This window comes from Taudactylus pleione, unplaced genomic scaffold (genome assembly GCF_031769625.1).
Source record: "Taudactylus pleione unplaced genomic scaffold, aTauple2 ptg001443l, whole genome shotgun sequence".
Classification (NCBI taxonomy): Eukaryota; Metazoa; Chordata; class Amphibia; order Anura; family Myobatrachidae; genus Taudactylus; species Taudactylus pleione.
Window position 1 is genome coordinate 661,025 of NW_028285842.1, and position 18,736 is coordinate 679,760.

Sequence of the window (18,736 nt, forward strand, 5' to 3'; positions counted from 1 at the left end):
ACCACATATCAGTGTGTGCTGGGAGCTGTGTTATTCCTCCTCATATATCACTGTACTGTCCCCTCTTTCCTATATAATAATACCACATATCAGTATGTGCTGGGAGCTGTGTTATTCTGCCCTCATATCACTGTACAGTACCCTCTCCACTATATAATAATACCACATAGTGTGTGCTGGAAGCTGTGTTATTCCCCCTCATATATCACTGTACAGTATCCTATCCCCTATATAATAATAATATCACATATCAGTGTGTGCCGGGAGCTGTGTTATTCCCGTCATATCACTGTACGGTCCCCTCCCCCTATATAACAATACCACATATCAGTGTGTGCTGGGAGCTGTGTTATTCCCCCTCATATATCACTGTACAGTCCCCTCTCCCCTATATAATAATACTACATATCAGTGTGTGCTAGGAGCTGTGTTATTCCCCCTCATATATCACTGTACAGCCCCTCTCCCCTATATAATAATGATACCACATATCAGTGTGTGCTGGGAGCTGTGTTATTCCCCCTCATATATCACTGTACGGTCCCCTCTCCCCTATATAATAATAATACCACATATCAGTGTGTGCTGGGAGCTGTTATTCCTCCTCATATATCACTGTATAGTCCCCTCCACCCTATATAATAATACCACATATCAGTGTGTGATGGGAGCTGTGTTATTCCCCCTCATATATCACTGTTTAGTCCCCTCCATCCTATATAATAATAATACCACATATCAGTGTGTGCTGGAAACTGTGTTATTCCCTCAAATATCACTGTATGGTCCCCTCCCCTATATATCTATATATAACATTAATACCACATATCAGTTTGTGTAAATTTATTGGGGAAGGAGTGTATGAGGGATATATGTATAGGGGTTTAGAAATATGGGGGCAGCGGTGTATGATGTGATTTTATATATGTTGTAGATATATGGGGGTCATAGGTGTATGGGGTGGGAGGGGGCTATATGTAAATACATGTATAAGGGTGTTGATATAGTGGGGCAGGGGTTTATGAAGTTCTAAGGGGATATATAAGTAGATAGGATAGATGTATGAATAGGGGTGTAGGCATATATGGGGCAGGGCTGTATGGGGTGTATCTACTCCCTATACATATATATGTATAGGGAGTAGATATATGGGTTGGGAATATATGTATAGTGGTGTAGTTATATGGGGGGCAGAGGTGAAAGGGGTGGGATGTGATATATGTATGCATATTATATATAAGGGTGTAGGTATATGGAGTAGGAGAAAGTATTTGGGGTAAATGAGGTAGGAAGAGTTATATGGGGGACACCGGGCAGGGGGGGTAGTTATATATGGGGTATATGGGGTGGGAGGAGGGGTAGGTTTATAAGGAGTGTAAGGGGTTGGAGGAAATAGATATGGGGTGTATAGGGGCAGGGGATATACAGTATGTATAGGGGTGTAGGTATATATGGGGTAGGAGCAGGGGCTGATCTAGACTCTTGCTTTAGGGGGGGCGGTGTGTTATATACACATATATATACATAGACACACACACACATATATATATATATATATACATAGATACATACACACACAGTGGTCGAAGTGGGAATTTTGAAGTGAGTTGTGGAGACACGCTGTGAAAAATGGGCGTGGCAATGTGTGAAGAGGGGCGTTGTTACGTTTCATGAGGGGGCAGCGACCACTGCAACTGATGATCGCGACGGTGGCCCAAGGCAGCATCTATGGACGCTGCACTGGGATAGTAACTGCATGTAGGAAGAGCCTAGTTCCTACAGAGGCCTTCTGCTGCATCTGCAGTTTAGCTGGACGGGTCACATATAAATCAGGCCCTTTATGCTCAGCATATGAAATCCACCAATATAATTGTACACATATATGCTGGGTCACAGATCCGGATATAGGATTATTCCCCGAGTTACCCTTTAACCGAATTGTAAGCAGAACCAGCAGAACGTTTTAGAGTAGAACTTAGTGATGCTGCTGACCTGGACAGTGGACATTAGAGAAAGCTCTTGCTCAGAAGGTGAGGAGCTTCTCTTATTAGCTTTTCCAAAGTGGTTCCATGTGAGGGGGGGGTCCTCCAAGCAAAGTGCCCCCCCACTTTCTTCATGTGCAGTGGCGGCAAGGATGTGCTTGCCACCGGGCTGGCGATCCGTCCATCATCATGGATACCAATGGGGGGCCCTGGGAGTGAGGTACGTGACTCGCCTGGGTCCTCAGACTCCTCATTAATACGGTTTTAGCCATCTGTAGGAGGGGGACCTTGTGTGTGGTATCTGGGCCGGTTCTAGACCAAGTAGAGCTCAGGGGGAATATTCCTTTTTGTGCTCCACTTAAAAGGACAAAAAAATATATATATATATCCTCCGTGGGCAGACAGTGTCCTCAATCAGTAGTCACTATTCACGTTGAAGAGCACATGGTCCGGAAGATGCCTGTGTGTGTAGGAATATAACCAATGTCATCATCATACAACAGAAGTTCAACCAGAAATGTGCCCCATGTGTCCCCTACAGCCTCCTGCATCGTGTTCTCTCCAGCCCAGTCATTCCAACTTCCAGCCCACTGGTGTACGGAGAGTGTGGCATTGTAAGGCATTGTGGCATTGTAAGGTTCTACCACAGTGTCTGAAACTTTGGGGGAAGGTACCAAACTGAAGGTATTCATTATGCGATCAGGGTATTCCTCCCTAATCCAGCCCCCTGTCATTCCAGCCTCCAGCCCTCTGTGTACCCTCAGCCCCCTCCAGCCTCACATTACTCCAGCCTCCAGTCCCATCATTCCAGCCTTCAGCACAGAGGGCCTGATTCAGACCCGCTCGCAAGCGGGTCGATGGTGACCCAGTGCGCATGCGTACGATGGAGCCGGCTTTGTCATGCGCCTGCGCGAGACCCGGATAGCGACGGGCAAACCGCCGCTCCGGGTCTCGTACCAAAGGGGGCGTGCTGTCGGTGTTGAGTGACAGCACGTCCCCTTTGGTGGGCGTGCCGGGGGCGTGGCTGCCCAGACGGAGGCGTTCCCATGGGAACGCCTACCGTCTGGGGCCGGCCCCACTGATATCACAAGTGATGTCAGTGGGAGTGCTTTCGGCTCTGTTAGAGCCGAAAGCACTCCAGGGCTTGCGGCCACAAGACCCTACCACAAGGGTCTTGTCGCAAGCCCGATGGTCGCGATGATCTTGACCATCGCGACCATCTTCCTGGCCGCTCACTATAGCTGTGGGTGGTCACCCACAGCTATACAAGCGGCCAGGAGGCCGCTCTAAAAATTAGGAAGGACGGCCCTGATTCAGAGCGAGCGCTCTGTCAGAGCGTCCGGCTCTAAATCAGGGCCAGTCCCTTCCAGCCCCCTCTAATTCCAGCCTTTAGCTCCCTGTCATTCAAGCTTCTTCCAGTCCTCCAGCCTCCCCCATCATTCCAGCCTCCAGTCACATGTTATTCCAGCCCCCTCTGTCCTCTCTATCATTCCAGCCTTCAGCCGTGTCCCCACCAGCCCCGTCATTCCAGCTCCCTCTGTCCCCTTCAGCCCTACCCCATCATTCCAGCCTCCAGTCCCGTCATTCCATCCATTATCCTAGCCCCCTGTCCTCTCCATCATTCCAGCCTTCAGCCACGTGTCCCCTCCAGCCCCGTCATTCCATCCCCATGTGCCCTCCAGCCCCGTCATTCCAGCCCCATGTCATTCCAGCCTCGTGTCCCCTACAGCCCGTCATTCCAGCCCCCTCCAGGCCCATGTCTCCCCTCCAGCCCTGTAATTCCAGCCACGTGTCCCCTCCAGGCCCGTCATTCCAGACCCATGTCCCCTCCTCCCAGCCTTGTGTCCCCTCCAGCCCCCTGTCATTCCAGTCCCCTGTGTCCCCTCCAGCCCCCCCCGTGTCCCCTCCAGGCCGCTGTCATTCCAGTCCCCTGTAACCTCCAGCCCCGTCATTCCAGCCTCCTGTGTCACCTCCAGCCCAGTCATTCCAGCCCCGTATCCCCTCCAGCACCCTGTCATTCTAGCCCCGTGTCCTCTCCAGCCCCCCGTGTCTCCTCCAGGCCACTGTCATTCCAGCCTCCTGTGTCACCTCCATCCCAGTCATTCCAGCCCCGTATCACCTCCAGCACCCTGTCACTCTAGCCAATGTGTCCCCTCCAGCCCCCCGTGTCCCCTCCAGGCCGCTGTCATTCCAGCCCCGTGTACTCTCCAGCCCCGTATCCCCTCCAGCAGCCTGTCATTCTAGCCCCGTGTCCCCTCCAGCCCTCTGGCATTCCAGCTCCCTCTGTCAAATCCAGTCCTCCAGCTCCCCCATCATTCCAGCCTCCAGTCCTGTCATTCCAGCTCACTGTCCTCTCCATCATTCCAGCCTTCAGTCTCGTGTCCCCTCCAGCCCTGTCATTCCAGCTCCCTCTGTCCCCTTCAGGCCCCCATCATTCCAGCCTCCAGTCCCGTCATGCCATCATTCCAGCCCTGTTACCCTAGCCGCCTCTGTCCTCTCCATCATTCCAGCCTTCAGCCCAGTGTCTCCTCCAGCCCCGTCATTCCATCCCCCTATGTTCACTCCACCCTCTTCATTCCAGCCCCATGTCTCACCCAGCCCCGTCATTCCAGCCCTCTGTAAATCCAGCCGTGTCCCCTCCAGCTCCATCATTCCAGCCCTGTGTCCCCTCCAGGCCCATCATTTCAGCCCCGTGTCCCCTCCTGCCCCCTGTCATTCCAGCCCCCTCTGTACCCTACAGCCCCGTGTCCCCTACGGAATGGGATTGAAATGCAATCCTGCCCCTTTTCAGTGCGTTTAGCTGCCGGTTCAAATCCCGACAGCGGATGCCCGACAGGAGGAGATCCCGATTGGGGCTGGTAAGTATACTAACCCTCCCCTAGTGGTGCCTAACCCTAACCTCCCCACTTAGTACCTAACTCTAACCTCCACCCCGGGGGTGCCTAAACCTAACACCCCCTCAACGCACCCTAAACCTAACCTTTCCCCGGTGGTGCCTAACCCTAACCCTCCCCCCTACGGATGCTTAACCATAATCTCCCCCCCCAAAACCTAATGCTAACCCAGCTAGACCTAATAATACTAACCCTCCCACCCGCCGCTAACGTTAAGGGTGCCCTGGACTTATCTTCGTTTGGGCTGGCGTCCTCTGCGTCCTGGCATCGGGATTAACATAGGCGTCAGTATTTCGACGCCAATGTTACATCCCTTGCTGGGATTCCGCTGTTGGCAGAGACCGGCGGTCTCATCACTACATCCCGTCCCCTCCAGTTCCCTGTCATTCCATCCCCGTGTCCCCTCCAGCCTCCTGTCATTCTAGCCCCGTGTCCCCTCCAGTCCCTGTCATTCCAGCCTCCTCTGTCCCCTCCAGCCTCCCGACATTCCCGCCCCGTGTCCCCTCCAGCCTCCTGTCATTCCAGCCCTGTGCCCCCTCCAGCATCCTAGCAATCCAGCCCGTGTCCCCTCCAGCCTCCTGTCATTCCAGCCCCGGGGTCCCCTCCAGCCCCCTGTCATACCAGCCCGTGTCCCCTCCAGCCCCCTGTCATACCAGCCCGTGTCCCCTCCAGTCTCCCGTCATTCCAGCCCTGTGTCCCCTTCAGCCTCCCGTCATTCCAGCCCGTGTCCCCTCCAGCCTCCCGTCATTCCAGCCCTGTGCCCCCTCCAGCCTCCTGTCATTCCAGCCCTGTGCCCCCTCCAGCCTCCTGTCATTCCAGCCCTGTGTCCCCTTCAGCCTCCTGTCATTCCAGCCCTGTGCCCCCTCCAGCCCCCTGTCATTCCAGCCCTGTGCCCCTTCCAGCCTCCTGTCATTCCAGCCCTGTGTCCCCTCCAGCCTCCTGTCATTCCAGCCCTGTGCCCCCTCCAGCCTCCTGTCATTCCAGCCCTGTACCCCTTCCAGCCTCCTGTCATTCCAGCCCCGTGTCCCCTCCAGCCTCCTGTCATTCCAGCCCCGTGCCCCCTCCTGTCATTCCAGCCCCGTGCCCCCTCCAGCCTCCTGTCATACCAGCCCTGTGCCCCCTCCAGCCTCCTGTCATTCCAGCCCCGTGTCCCCTCCAGCCTCCTGTCATACCAGCCCTGTGCCCCCTCCATCCTCCTGTCATTCCAGCCCCCTGTGTCCCCTCCAGCCCCCTGTGTCCCCTCCAGCCCCCGTGTCCCCTCCAGCCCCCGTGCCCCCTCCATCCTCCTGTCATTCCAGCCCCCTGTGTCCCCTCCAGCCCCCTGTGTCCCCTCCAGCCCCCGTGTCCCCTCCAGCCCCCGTGTCCCCTCCAGCCTCCTCATTCCAGCCCCGGGGTCCCCTCCAGCCCCCTGTCATACCAGCCCATGTCCCCTCCAGCCCCCTGTCATTCCAGCCCTGTGCCCCTTCCAGCCTCCTGTCATTCCAGCCCTGTGTCCCCTCCAGCCTCCTGTCATTCCAGCCCTGTACCCCTTCCAGCCTCCTGTCATTCCAGCCCCGTGTCCCCTCCAGCCTCCTGTCATTCCAGCCCCGTGCCCCCTCCTGTCATTCCAGCCCCGTGCCCCCTCCATCCTCCTGTCATTCCAGCCCCCTGTGTCCCCTCCAGCCCCGTGTCCCCTCCAGCCCCCGTGCCCCCTCCATCCTCCTGTCATTCCAGCCCCCTGTGTCCCCTCCAGCCCCCGTGTCCCCTCCAGCCCCCGTGCCCCCTCCATCCTCCTGTCATTCCAGCCCCCTGTGTCCCCTCCAGCCCCCGTGCCCCCTCCATCCTCCTGTCATTCCAGCCCCCTGTGTCCCCTCCAGCCCCCGTGTCCCCTCCAGCCCCCCGTGCCCCCTCCAGCCTCCTGTCATACCAGCCCTGTGCCCCCTCCAGCCTCCTGTCATTCCAGCCCCCTGTGTCCCCTCCAGCCCGTGTCCCCTCCAGCCTCCTGTCATACCAGCCCTGTGCCCCCTCCATCCTCCTGTCATTCCAGCCCCCTGTGTCCCCTCCAGCCCCCGTGTCCCCTCCAGCCCCCGTGCCCCCTCCATCCTCCTGTCATTCCAGCCCCCTGTGTCCCCTCCAGCCCCCGTGTCCCCTCCAGCCCCCGTGTCCCCTCCAGCCTCCTCATTCCAGCCCCGGGGTCCCCTCCAGCCCCCTGTCATACCAGCCCGTGTCCCCTCCAGCCCCCTGTCATACCAGCCCCTGTGTCCCCTTCAGCCTCCCGTCATTCCAGCCCGTGTCCCCTCCAGCCTCCCGTCATTCCAGCCCTGTGCCCCCTCCAGCCTCCTGTCATTCCAGCCCTGTGCCCCCTCCAGCCTCCTGTCATTCCAGCCCTGTGTCCCCTTCAGCCTCCTGTCATTCCAGCCCTGTGCCCCCTCCAGCCCCCTGTCATTCCAGCCCTGTGCCCCTTCCAGCCTCCTGTCATTCCAGCCCTGTGTCCCCTCCAGCCTCCTGTCATTCCAGCCCTGTACCCCTTCCAGCCTCCTGTCATTCCAGCCCCGTGTCCCCTCCAGCCTCCTGTCATTCCAGCCCCGTGCCCCCTCCTGTCATTCCAGCCCCGTGCCCCCTCCATCCTCCTGTCATTCCAGCCCCCTGTGTCCCCTCCAGCCCCGTGTCCCCTCCAGCCCCCGTGCCCCCTCCATCCTCCTGTCATTCCAGCCCCCTGTGTCCCCTCCAGCCCCCGTGTCCCCTCCAGCCCCCGTGCCCCCTCCATCCTCCTGTCATTCCAGCCCCCTGTGTCCCCTCCAGCCCCCGTGCCCCCTCCATCCTCCTGTCATTCCAGCCCCCTGTGTCCCCTCCAGCCCCCTGTGTCCCCTCCAGCCTCCTCATTCCAGCCCCCTGTGTCCCCTCCAGCCCCCGTGTCCCCTCCAGCCCCCTGTGTCCCCTCCAGCCCCCGTGTCCCCTCCAGCCTCCTCATTCCAGCCCCCTGAGTAACCATAACAACCATCCCGCTCCCCTCCAGTTACCTTCATTGTGGCAGCCGGACACCGCTCCCCCCGCTCTCCCGCCACCGCTATGCCCCGCCCCCTCCCCCCTCCCCCCTGACCCGTGGCACTGCCCCCTGCACAGAGCCGGGCGCGCCGAGGAGGGCGTGGCCTAATAGCGAGAGGCGTGGCCACGCCCCCTTATGGACAAAAATAAATAAATCCTTTTTGCAGCTGTGTTACCGGGGGGCGATCACCCTGATACCCCCACCAATGATATTGGGGCACCGGGCAGCGCGGAGACACCGGCACCGGGAGAGGGAAGTAGGGGAGGAGCTGGCAGCTGCCAGGAAGAGTAATGGCGGCGGCGGCCAGTAGCAGGAAGTGACGGAGGCCGCAGTGGGGCAGGAGAGAGAGGAACGCGGACAGGATAATAGGAGGAAGAGACCCGGCCTGAGCTGCTGCCCCGTCATACATGTAGGTATATATACAGTATATGTAATATGTGTTATATGTATGTATGTGTGTGTGAGACATGTATGACCTGTAGATATGACACACACTGTATACTGTTTGTCTATCTCTGTTTATGTAAGAAATAATAAATATAATTCTTTCCCCAATGTTGGGGTCCCCCCTATTTGTTACTGGCTTTGGTACTCCTAAAATCACAGGGATAAGTAGGGGTACATTCGGGGTGGGTTCTGGGTCCCCCCTCCCGCTTGCACCATGATACCAGGCAGCACAAGGCCAGTTGGGGTCAGGACTGGTTTTCCCGGGGAGTCAGCCCCCCCCCAGGTGTGACCAGCAGAGCCGCCATCATGGGGGTACAACCGGTACTCCTGTCCTAAGCCCAGGTAGCCAAGGCTGGCCCGTCCCCCCGGCAGAGTCAGTCGCGCTCGGACAGGACAGCGCACTCCGCTGGTGCTGGCCGGAGAGTTATATGGATTGGCCGCGTCGCACGTGCCAGGTTAGCTGTGTGGTGAGCGTGCGATAAGTCAATGACGGCTTGGGTACGGGATCCCGTCGGTCAGGATGCTGACCTCATTCGGTAAGTGCCCTAACGCTAACCCTTAGCCCTAACCCTCCCTTCCCGGTGCCTGAAGCTAACCTCCCCTCCTCCCTTAGTGCCTGACCCTCCCCAGTGCCTGAACCTAACCTCCCCTCCTCCCTTAGTGCCTAACCCTGACCCTCCCCCTAACCCCTAATACCTTCGCGATGCCGGCGGTCGGGATTCTGGAGCCTGTGTTTTGGGCGTCAGCATAATGCACCCTGGGATGCTGACTACCTCCCGTCAGCGCACATGGACCCGGGTTTTTGCTATGTGTGAAAGCACAGGTCTATGACCCGGCTCTGTACTGGGGTCGGGGACTGAGACCTGGGAGACTCCCGGGTCCATAAACCTGTGTACTTCCCGGCTCATCGGTGTGCGAGGTGTATAACAGCGCCGACCAGCGCCAGTGGCACGCGCCCGCTATCATCACAGCAGTGTATGTAATCCCTGCACTCACACTGATGGCGAGGATTGCAGCACTACTAGCGTCCCCGCTAGGCTGTTTTAGCGGGGCACTGCTCCCTGCCCTTCTTCAGGGGGGCAAAAAGCGCCCTGCCCTCAGCCTGCGGGTGCCGTCTTCACCCACAGGTCGCAGTGTCCCGCGGGTGGCGAAATGTGCGGTGACCTGGTCACCGCCGGAGAAAAGACGCCGGGCGCATGCACACAGCATCTATTCTCCCTGTCAGTAGTGATTGGGGGCTGCCCGGCATTCCGTAAGTGCTGGGCACGCCCCTAAGAGTGATGAAAAGGTGTCTTATAGACATGCCCCCTTTTCAATGACCACGCCCCCTTTTCAGGTGCGCGCGCGGAAGTGCCTACTCTAGCTTTGTGTTGGTTTGTTAGATTTCCTTTGTGGTTTGGTTTTTAGGGCGCTGGGTGTTGAGTATTTTGATAGTTTACCTATTTCCACAGTTCCCATCCCCCAGAATTCCCAGATGAGGCGGGTGAGGGACAATTGGGCCCCTGTAGCCTAATGACACTTTTTTAATTGCATCTGGTGCTGTTATGGTCATAGTCCAATTGGTCAGTGTAATGGTGGGTACATATCGGGCATATCGTCCAGTGCATCCTCAATGTCACTAATGCTGCGCTCTCCCACGCATCGTCAGCGACATCGCCAGTTAGAGCTGCATGCTCTCTGCTCTGGTGCTTCTAGCGCACTCTGGTCTGTATCTCAGCACTTTGTTGCATTAGCTGAGTGTGCTAGAAGCACCAGAGCAGAGAGCAACACCCATGGAAGGAAAGAGGAACTGCACGGGCTGTGACAGGTGCAGGGTGCTAGAATGAAGACTATGGGGTCAATCCAAACAGGTGCGATTTGCTATTTTCTCTTGGAATTCGCATTACCGAAATCATTTTGCAATCCAATTAGCAGCTCGCTCTGATCAGTCAGACTGAATTCGCATCTTTCCACTCGCACCTCCCTGAGGGTGAGAGATGGAAAGGAAAATCTTTATTTTAAGGTTAAAATGTCAGGACACTGTGTTGAACCCCCTGGACAACCCCCCCCCACTCCCTAATGACTAATTAGGCAATTGGAAGTTTCCAATTAGTTTAATTAGATCAATAATTCCATATCATTTGTGAGATAAAAAAAAAAAATTGTCCTCAAATTACCCCCAAATCAACTTTTTTGTTTAGGCATTCCAAATTCAATGACAATAATTTTGCAATTGAAAATGTAAATATTTTTTAAAAAATTTTCAAGATGCCCTCAAAGTACCCCAAAATCACCTTTTTCGTACTTATTTTTTTTTTTGCAATTTTTGTTTAATTCGTTTGAGATTATTTTTTTTTTTATAATTTTCTTGCATTTAAAAACCCCCAGAAATCAGCCATTTGACACCATTTAAAAACCTACCTTCCTAATGGCCACAAACAGCCCATTATACAGTCCTGCTAACGAAATTATCCATTTTGGGGGGTCCAGGATGGTCTCTCCACTTTTTCATACACTTCTCTCAAATGTCATTTGGAGGTCATTTCGCACCCCTCCGCTGCGAGCATCGCGAATAGGCATTTTTAATTGGATTGGAGAATTCTCGGGAACGCGCTTCGATGCAAGGTCTGCGAGTTTCAAGAAACAAACTCGCGACTCGCAATTCGCACCTCATTGGATTGACCCCTATATGTATGTTTGATGGCTGAGCTACTCTGCATGCTATCTTGAACGCTGTATCAGTGAGAATAGAGTTTGTAATATTGCTTAGTACATTTGGGGTAATATTATAAATGGTCACATATAGGAGAGGTAAATGCTATATAAAGTACTATAGGCCTTATTTATAAATTAGTTTTATAATTCACAACGAGGGATAATGTTTCGTATGATAATGTTGCTCCAACCAACCAGCTCCTAACTGTTATCTGTGTGAAAGACGACAGTTGGGAGCTGATTGGCTGAATCATCATTTATCATACGCAGCGAGTTTTCTCACTTGTTGTGAATGATAAAACTCATCCTATATTAGAAAAATAGGTTTAGGAACTCCTGGGAGGGGGGAGGCATAGATGGGCGGAGCTGTGAATAATGTGGGTGGAGCTACAGTGGGATGGGGCATCAATTGGTGTATAAACCAATGTTTTTCTAAACATCAAAATTTGGGCTGTGGCTGTTATTATAATGGTGCGTATCCACTATGCGATATTAATGGACGACTGAACGATAACGTTATCGTTCATTCGTCCATTAATCGTGCACTGATTGGGCACTAAAATGTTAGCAACGACCAGCGATGCGTGTTCACGCTGGTCGCTACCAGCATCGCTCCTCGCCCGAACATGCTGGTCAACCTGACGATATTGTCAGGTTGACGATGTTCGGGGTTGAGGGAGGGTGCCGGCACTGAACGATATATCGTTCAGTGTGGGCACTGTGCAGTTTAGTGTACGATATCGTTATCGTTCAGTCTTTCACAGTTGGGTAGTGGATACCCTCCTTAACTCTCACTGTCTTCTCCAATCTGTCTCTGATGACAATCTCCTATTCTGATTTATCCTTTCCTCTGCCATTTTTACCCCTTCCCCGTGCCCCTTTTGACCTCTCTCCATTTGCCCCACCCTGTCCCCACTCCTAATAACCTCAACCTCTTTCCTCCACTTTTCCTAACTAAGGTCCTTGTTCGCTGCTTTTCTCCCTTGTCTCCCCCATACTGTACCCTCTTCCTGACTCCATCTGTACTAACGTCTCCTCTAGGTGAGCTCTCCTAGTCAGCCCGATAGTGCTCTCTTCCTGACTCCATCTGTACTAACATCTCCTCTAGGTGAGCTCTCCTTGTCAGCCCGATAGTGCTCTCTCCCTGACTCCTTCTGCACTAACATCTCCTCTAGGTGAGCTCTCCTTGTCAGCCCGATAGTGCAGATGGCGTCAGGGAGAGAGCACTATCGGGCTGACTAGGAGAGCTCACCTAGAGGAGATGTTAGTGCAGATGGAGTCAGGGAGAGAGCACTAACATCTCCTCTAGGTGAGCTCTCCTTGTCAGCCCGATAGTGCTCTCTCCCTGACGCCATCGGCACTAACATCTCCTCTAGGTGAGCTCTCCTAGTCAGCCCGATAGTGCTCTCTCCCTGACTCCATCTGCACTAACATCTCCTCTAGGTGAGCTCTCCTTGTCAGCCCGATAGTGCTCTCTCCCTGACGCCATCTGCACTAACATCTCCTCTAGGTGAGCTCTCCTTGTCAGCCCGATAGTGCTCTCTCCCTGACGCCATCTGCACTAACATCTCCTCTAGGTGAGCTCTCCTTGTCAGCCCGATAGTGCTCTCTCCCTGACTCCATCTACACTAACATCTCCTCTAGGTGAGCTCTCCTTGTCAGCCCGATAGTGCTCTCTCCCTGACAACTGCTCTTTGTCACCCAAATTGCCCCTGATAACCCCTTGGTCTTGACGAGGAGGCAGCACTGAGACGAGGAGGGGGTACAGATCATGGGTGCTGGGGCCTGGAAAGGAGTCAGCACAAAGAATAGGAGGAGGGGGAAAGAGGTGGGACAGAGCAGAGAGTGCCAGCCCCAGCCGATGGCCCAGACGGGTGGCATCACTGGCCCACACACACTATGTGCAGCTGCAGACATGGACATGGCTGACTGCTGGGAGGAAGCAGAGACTGCTGCCTGGCTGCAGCTGCTTGCATTGTGACAGAGCGGCCAGGGAGCATCCTCTGCCTTCCTCCCGCAGTCAGCCATGTGCAGGTATAGTGCAGCTGCGGATGGCCCTAAATCAGTAAAATTGTACTGGGCGAGGGGGGCCGTTGGCACTGTCCTGCTTAGCTGAGCTCTCACCTGCCAGCTGCCATCTTGCAGGCATCTCGCTGGCTGTGAAGGGTCCTGACAGGATGTTCTGCTGGCAGACATAAGTTAGGAGATCCCCCAGCCAGTTATCGCACTGAGGGAAAAAATATGTGGGTCCCAGGGACCCGCCATTTAAAAAAAAATGGGGTCCTACCTGACCATTTCTCGGTCCTATCATAATTTATGCGTTAGAGCTCCCCATATGACCCTCAGACCTCCCCACACACCCCTAGAAGGCCCATATGATACCCACAATAGCATCAGTTTTGTACTCAGAGGTGAGACTGCAGTACCCATTGACAATAATGGGGACTGCAGTCAGCTGCGGTAGTTTGCTTTCCGCAGGAGATTTCTGTGAAATCTTCTGCATTAGACTGTTGGGTCATTCCGTGTCAAATCAACACACTGATTTTACCTCACCAGCTCAGATTTTGTAAAAATTTGGTATATGGCGAGTATATATGTAGTCTAAGAAATTTACAACATTTCATTTAAATACTGTATCTCATGCCGTTTCCAAAGTATGGCCATGTAAAGTTTTCAAAAATCTGTCAAAAACGCACAACCAGCATAGTAGCTCTCCTAATTATGCTACAGAGGTGGAAATGGTGTCAGTTTACTGTGTTTTTTATGCCCTTTCCCATGATATACAACACAATAGGCTTTGTGAGATAAAACTTTTTCCAAATTCAACTAAAATTTTTGATCATGATTATCTCAAAAAGTGCCTCGACAAAAAATTTCAAAACATTTCTGGAAATAGTCTATACTATACTACTATATGATACCTATAATGTTAAATGTTTTAAAAAATTTAAAAGTGGGAGGATAATGGGTTCATAGTTAAAAATAATTTTAAACCAGGAGTTCTATGACCTTCCAGCGCTGATATGTTGTCTCAGCTAGAGTACCTGACCACTGATGAGATTTGTACCCTTGTGGGCTCGCTTTGCTCGCAACGCTTCGGGCTCGGTGGCACACCACAGGTTTCTATTCCTTATCTATTCCCACTTGTATAGTAACTGATGACGTCAGGGTCCGTTTGGTGAAGAGCATCTAGACACTACCCAGGAGAGAGTGGCTATGTGCCACCGGCTATTAGAGGGGGAGGTGGAGTGGTTGGCAGGGGCAGCAGAAGGGGCTGGTGCCACCCGATATATGAGGTGGAGAGGAGCTGCAGACAGGAGGAGGTGGAGAGGTAGACAGGGACAGGAGAAGGGGCTAGGTGCAACCGGGTATTGGAGGTGGAAAGGAGCTGCAGACAGGAGGAGGTGGAGGGGAGCTGAGTGAGCTGCAGCATCAAAGGATGTGTAATGGCTGGCTCCACCTCCTTTTTGATATATCCCCTGCAGCTGGGCCAGTGGAGACATCAATCTTGTAACCAGAGGACAGGGGATTGGCTATCAGCAGAGCGCACCCCGGGGACCCACCCATTCAGAAAAAATGAGTCCCTGGTCCTCATTTTTGGGTAAAATACGGGCTATAGCACGTATTTGCGATTACTGCCCAGCGCAGGGTGTGCTGTAGTATTCTGCTAGCATATTTTAAAACAAAACTTATGCGGTTTAGGAACGCCATTCCAGATGATGTAATTTCTTACATGAACTTTCCGGCACAACTATAGCTCTGGCTATATACACTCCATGTTTTTCCTATTATCATCTAAGGCAGACTTCTAATTTACATTTTATTGATATCTCTTATTACACAGGGTTACACAGTATTCAGAAGACGTTTGTGTTACCATCTCAGCTGTGCCTCCTTCAAGGTGCCCCTACCTCACTCACTGATACATGAGAGAGACCATGACCAGGAGATCCTGGAACTCACCAACAAGATCATTCAGCTGCTGACTGGAGAGGTGACTGCTGGGAAGGGGACATTATACAGGAACACCAGGGGATGTGTCTGGGTGATGACTGGAGAGGTGACTGCTGGGAATGGGACATTATACAGTAACACCAGGGGATGCGTCTGGGTGATGACTGGAGAGGTGACTGCTGGGAATGGGACATTATACAGTAACACCAGGGGATGTGTCTGGGTGATGACTAGAGAGGTAACTGCTGGGAATGGGACATTATACAGGAACACCAGGGGATGTGTCTGGGTGATGACTAGAGAGGTGACTGCTGGGAATGGGACATTATACAGTAACACCGGGAGATGTGTCTGGGTGATGACTGTATCATTGTGTGTATCAGGTTCCTATAAGGTGTCAGGATGTCACTATGTCTCCATGCAGGAGGGGGAGTATATAGAGGAACACAAGAGTCTGCAAAAGGACGTGATGATGGAGAATCACCGGCCCCTCACATCACTGGGTAAGAGGAGACTTATTTATTGTACAGGGGAGAGCAGGTATGGGGGCCTCCTATATACACACATCACCTGATAATCACATATATACAATATACTCAGTCACTGTGTGTCTCCTACAGATGGACCCAGTAACAGAAATACCCCAGAGAGATGTCCCGGTCCTCTTTATTCACAGGACTGTACAGAGGAGAAACACAGGATCCAACAGGAGGATCAGGTAATATAGCATGTTCCCAAAGACTGAAAAACCAAAGCAACTTTTCATTAATTGACCTGTAATTATTAAATATTCTGCAGATAATTAATTTTTTAATATGCTGTTATTAAACTATTTATTTTCAAATAATGTACTCAGACATTATTAAGGTGTTATTTTATTGTTTTCTGGGTAATTTAGAATGAATATTTGACTGATATGAAGGCAGAAGATATAGAGGGAGAAGAAGAGACGTATGTGACTGATATGAAAGCAGAAGATATAAAGGGAGAAGAGACGTATGTGACTGATATAAAGGCAGAAGATACAGATGGAGAAGTAGAGACGTATGTGACTGATATGAAGGCAGAAGATATAGAGGGAGAAGAGGAGACGTATGTGACTTATATAAAGGCAGAAGATACAGATGGAGAAGTAGAGACATATGTGACTAATATGAAGGCAGAAGATATAGAGGGAGAAGAAGAGACGTATGTGACTGATATGAAGGCAGAAGATATAGAGGGAGAAGAGGAGACGTATGTGACTGATATGAAGGCAGAAGATATAGAGGGAGAAGAAGAGTCGTATGTGACTAATATGAAGGCAGAAGCTACAGAGGGAGAAGAAGAGACGTATGTGACTGATATGAAGGCAGAACATACAGAGGGAGAAGAGATGTATGTGATGGGTGATCAGCAGTGTAAGGAGGAGGAAATCTCTAAAGACATCAGCACAGGTGAGTTATAAGCACTTATTCCAGAAAAAAAAGTCACATATTTGCTTTGCTCAGTCATTAAAGCAATCTCTTTTACACCATCATCTTCCAGTACCAACTAAAGAGGGAAAAGTATCTACCCAGTGGGGAGTCAGGAGCCTCAGTTCCTATAAGACTTATGCTTTACTCCTCACATCATGTCACTGTGTGTTACCAGCCCAGTGATCTGACCAGTCTCCTCCCCACACTCTCTGGTGTATCTCATACATCAGGAGCCATCAGTCCCTATTATACTCCTTCAAACAACAGTTTTTGTCCATTTTCCGGTGTTTGGGAGCAAATTGCTGATTATCACTTGCTTTCAAACCTTACCAGATTTTCATTCCAACCAATCAACTAGTTGGCTGGTTGGACAGATAATCTTTAGATGTGTGGACAGCTTTAGAAGAGAATATATGGAAAATACCAGAATATATTAAGACTAACTATAGCAATGCAGCATGTCAAAGCTGATTGACACAATTAAAAGCTGGATCTGCTCAAGGCTTACCAAAACAATAATGAAAACACATGAAGCATCATTCATGAAAACTGTTGTATCTGCAGGCCGTAAATTGTAAAGTTTGTTGCTGATAATTGACAATATGTGTTGTATAATCACAGCCATGTGATGATAGGAAAGGTGTAGTTCTTAAGTAGGAGATGAAAAGTGTAGTTCCAAAACGTATGTCCTCCTTCTGCTGTCCTACCATGTGCAAGCAGTGAACGGGAGGAGGAGAGCACGGGTCATAGGATTGAAATCACAGGAGGAGGAAAGAAGTCACTTCTGGTGCAGGGCGAATCTAGCTGTGATCACCGATATCCAGGAGCATGGAAGGAGAGACAAAGGGCCTGATTCAGCTGCAGAAGTAGTTGCTATCGCAGCTGCTAACACGGTAGCAGCTGCGATAATATTATTATGTTAATGCAGTAGTAGGCTTCCAGTTCTCCTTCATGCATGCTGATCCAAGCTGCGTCCAAGGATGCGGCATCGGATTATTTGCGATCCCATTTACCGGCCTTGCTGACCATGGGGTTAGGCAAGCCGCCCACCGCAGATGCGGATGAGACCAGGAAATCGCCATCAGCTGGTGGAGATCCTGGCCTGTCCAATCCTCCCCCAATGGTGGCGACACGCCTAATTTTCGGGGAAACAGAGTCCGTCACTGCCCCAAAACGGCAGAAGACTGTTAATCGCTGACAGTCTGATGCCGAATTCCGTCCAACATTCCAGACCTGTACTGCACATTTGCAGTATGGGTCTAATGCATGTGCAGATTCCCGACCCTTGGGAATCAGTAATCAGACTCAAACTATCTTATCAGGTTGTGCTATATATGCCTGCAACCCATTTTCCCCATGGAGTCGGTTGGAGTTCCCACCGCTGGAATCACCCCATGTGTAGGGATCGGTTGGAGGTCCCACCTCGCACCCCTGGTATCACCCCATGTGTAGGGGTCGGTTGGAGGTCCCACCGTGCACCCCTGGAATCACCCCATGTGTAGGGGTCGGTTGGAGGTCCCACCGTGTAGGGACGTGTGTTTCGCTTAAAACTTTTTTTCTTTAATATACAATTATTAAAAGTTATATTTTAACTACAGATGTGCCCCCAAAAAGGAGTCTTTCTTCTGCCTCTTGCAGGAAAGATCTCAATGAATAAATGTCTTTATTTGATCGAAGGAACTACTTCCATCTGAAAATGTAATATACGTTGGTTAGTATATAATTTTGTTATTTCTGTGTAGTCCAGTGTGGAATATTTTTTGCCATTTTGAAACCTAAAAACAAATCAGATTTATAGAGCATAAGCAGAATACACAACAGCGAACCAGGGTATGTACAAAGTAAATCTGCGCATTACAGTTATGTCACACGGTAGGTGAAAGACAGGGATGAAGATGAGAAACTGACATAAATGACAAGAAGGCAGGATAACCTTAATGCAAAAAAAAAAAATGCAGCCTGGGCAGGACGTATAAGAACCAATTCAGCATAAGACATGACAGGGAGACTTGAAAAAGATTAAGAGTGGACAGATGTGAGACACATGGGAGGAGATAAAGAGATAATGAGCCAATGGGATAGTAGGCATAGAAGAGGGGGAGGCTGTATGTCCTAACTTTACAGGCCACAGGGTGCTTGGTGAAGTCCATGGTTGTGGAGGAGCAGGAAGTATAACATTGTGGCTGAGGTATAGAAAGGGAGGACAGATAGTAGGCCATAGCCTGTTGAGGACCCCAGTGGTACTTGGGCTTTTCAGGCCACAGTAGTGAGTGTGTTGTCTGA

The 18,736-nt window shown here is 51.8% G+C and overlaps 1 protein-coding gene and 1 pseudogene across 2 annotated transcripts in view; one reads left to right on the top strand and one right to left on the bottom strand.

The window, feature by feature from the left end:
* LOC148442594 (uncharacterized) overlaps positions 1 to 7,923 on the bottom strand; it is a 31,358-nt pseudogene extending 23,435 nt beyond the window's left edge. The window contains exon 1 of the transcript XR_015875786.1: positions 7,876 to 7,923. The product of XR_015875786.1 is annotated as an uncharacterized LOC148442594 (transcript). The remainder of the gene's footprint in view (positions 1 to 7,875) is intronic.
* A 152-nt stretch (positions 7,924 to 8,075) lies between these two features.
* The window catches only part of LOC148442595 (uncharacterized), a 69,076-nt gene continuing 58,415 nt past the window's right edge, over positions 8,076 to 18,736 (top strand). Inside the window, exons 1-5 of the mRNA XM_088463776.1 lie at positions 8,076 to 8,310; positions 14,887 to 15,036; positions 15,421 to 15,499; positions 15,617 to 15,714; positions 15,895 to 16,432. Coding sequence (XP_088319902.1) covers positions 15,466 to 15,499; positions 15,617 to 15,714; positions 15,895 to 16,432 — 670 coding nt within the window. The 5' untranslated portion in view covers positions 8,076 to 8,310; positions 14,887 to 15,036; positions 15,421 to 15,465. The remainder of the gene's footprint in view (positions 8,311 to 14,886; positions 15,037 to 15,420; positions 15,500 to 15,616; positions 15,715 to 15,894; positions 16,433 to 18,736) is intronic.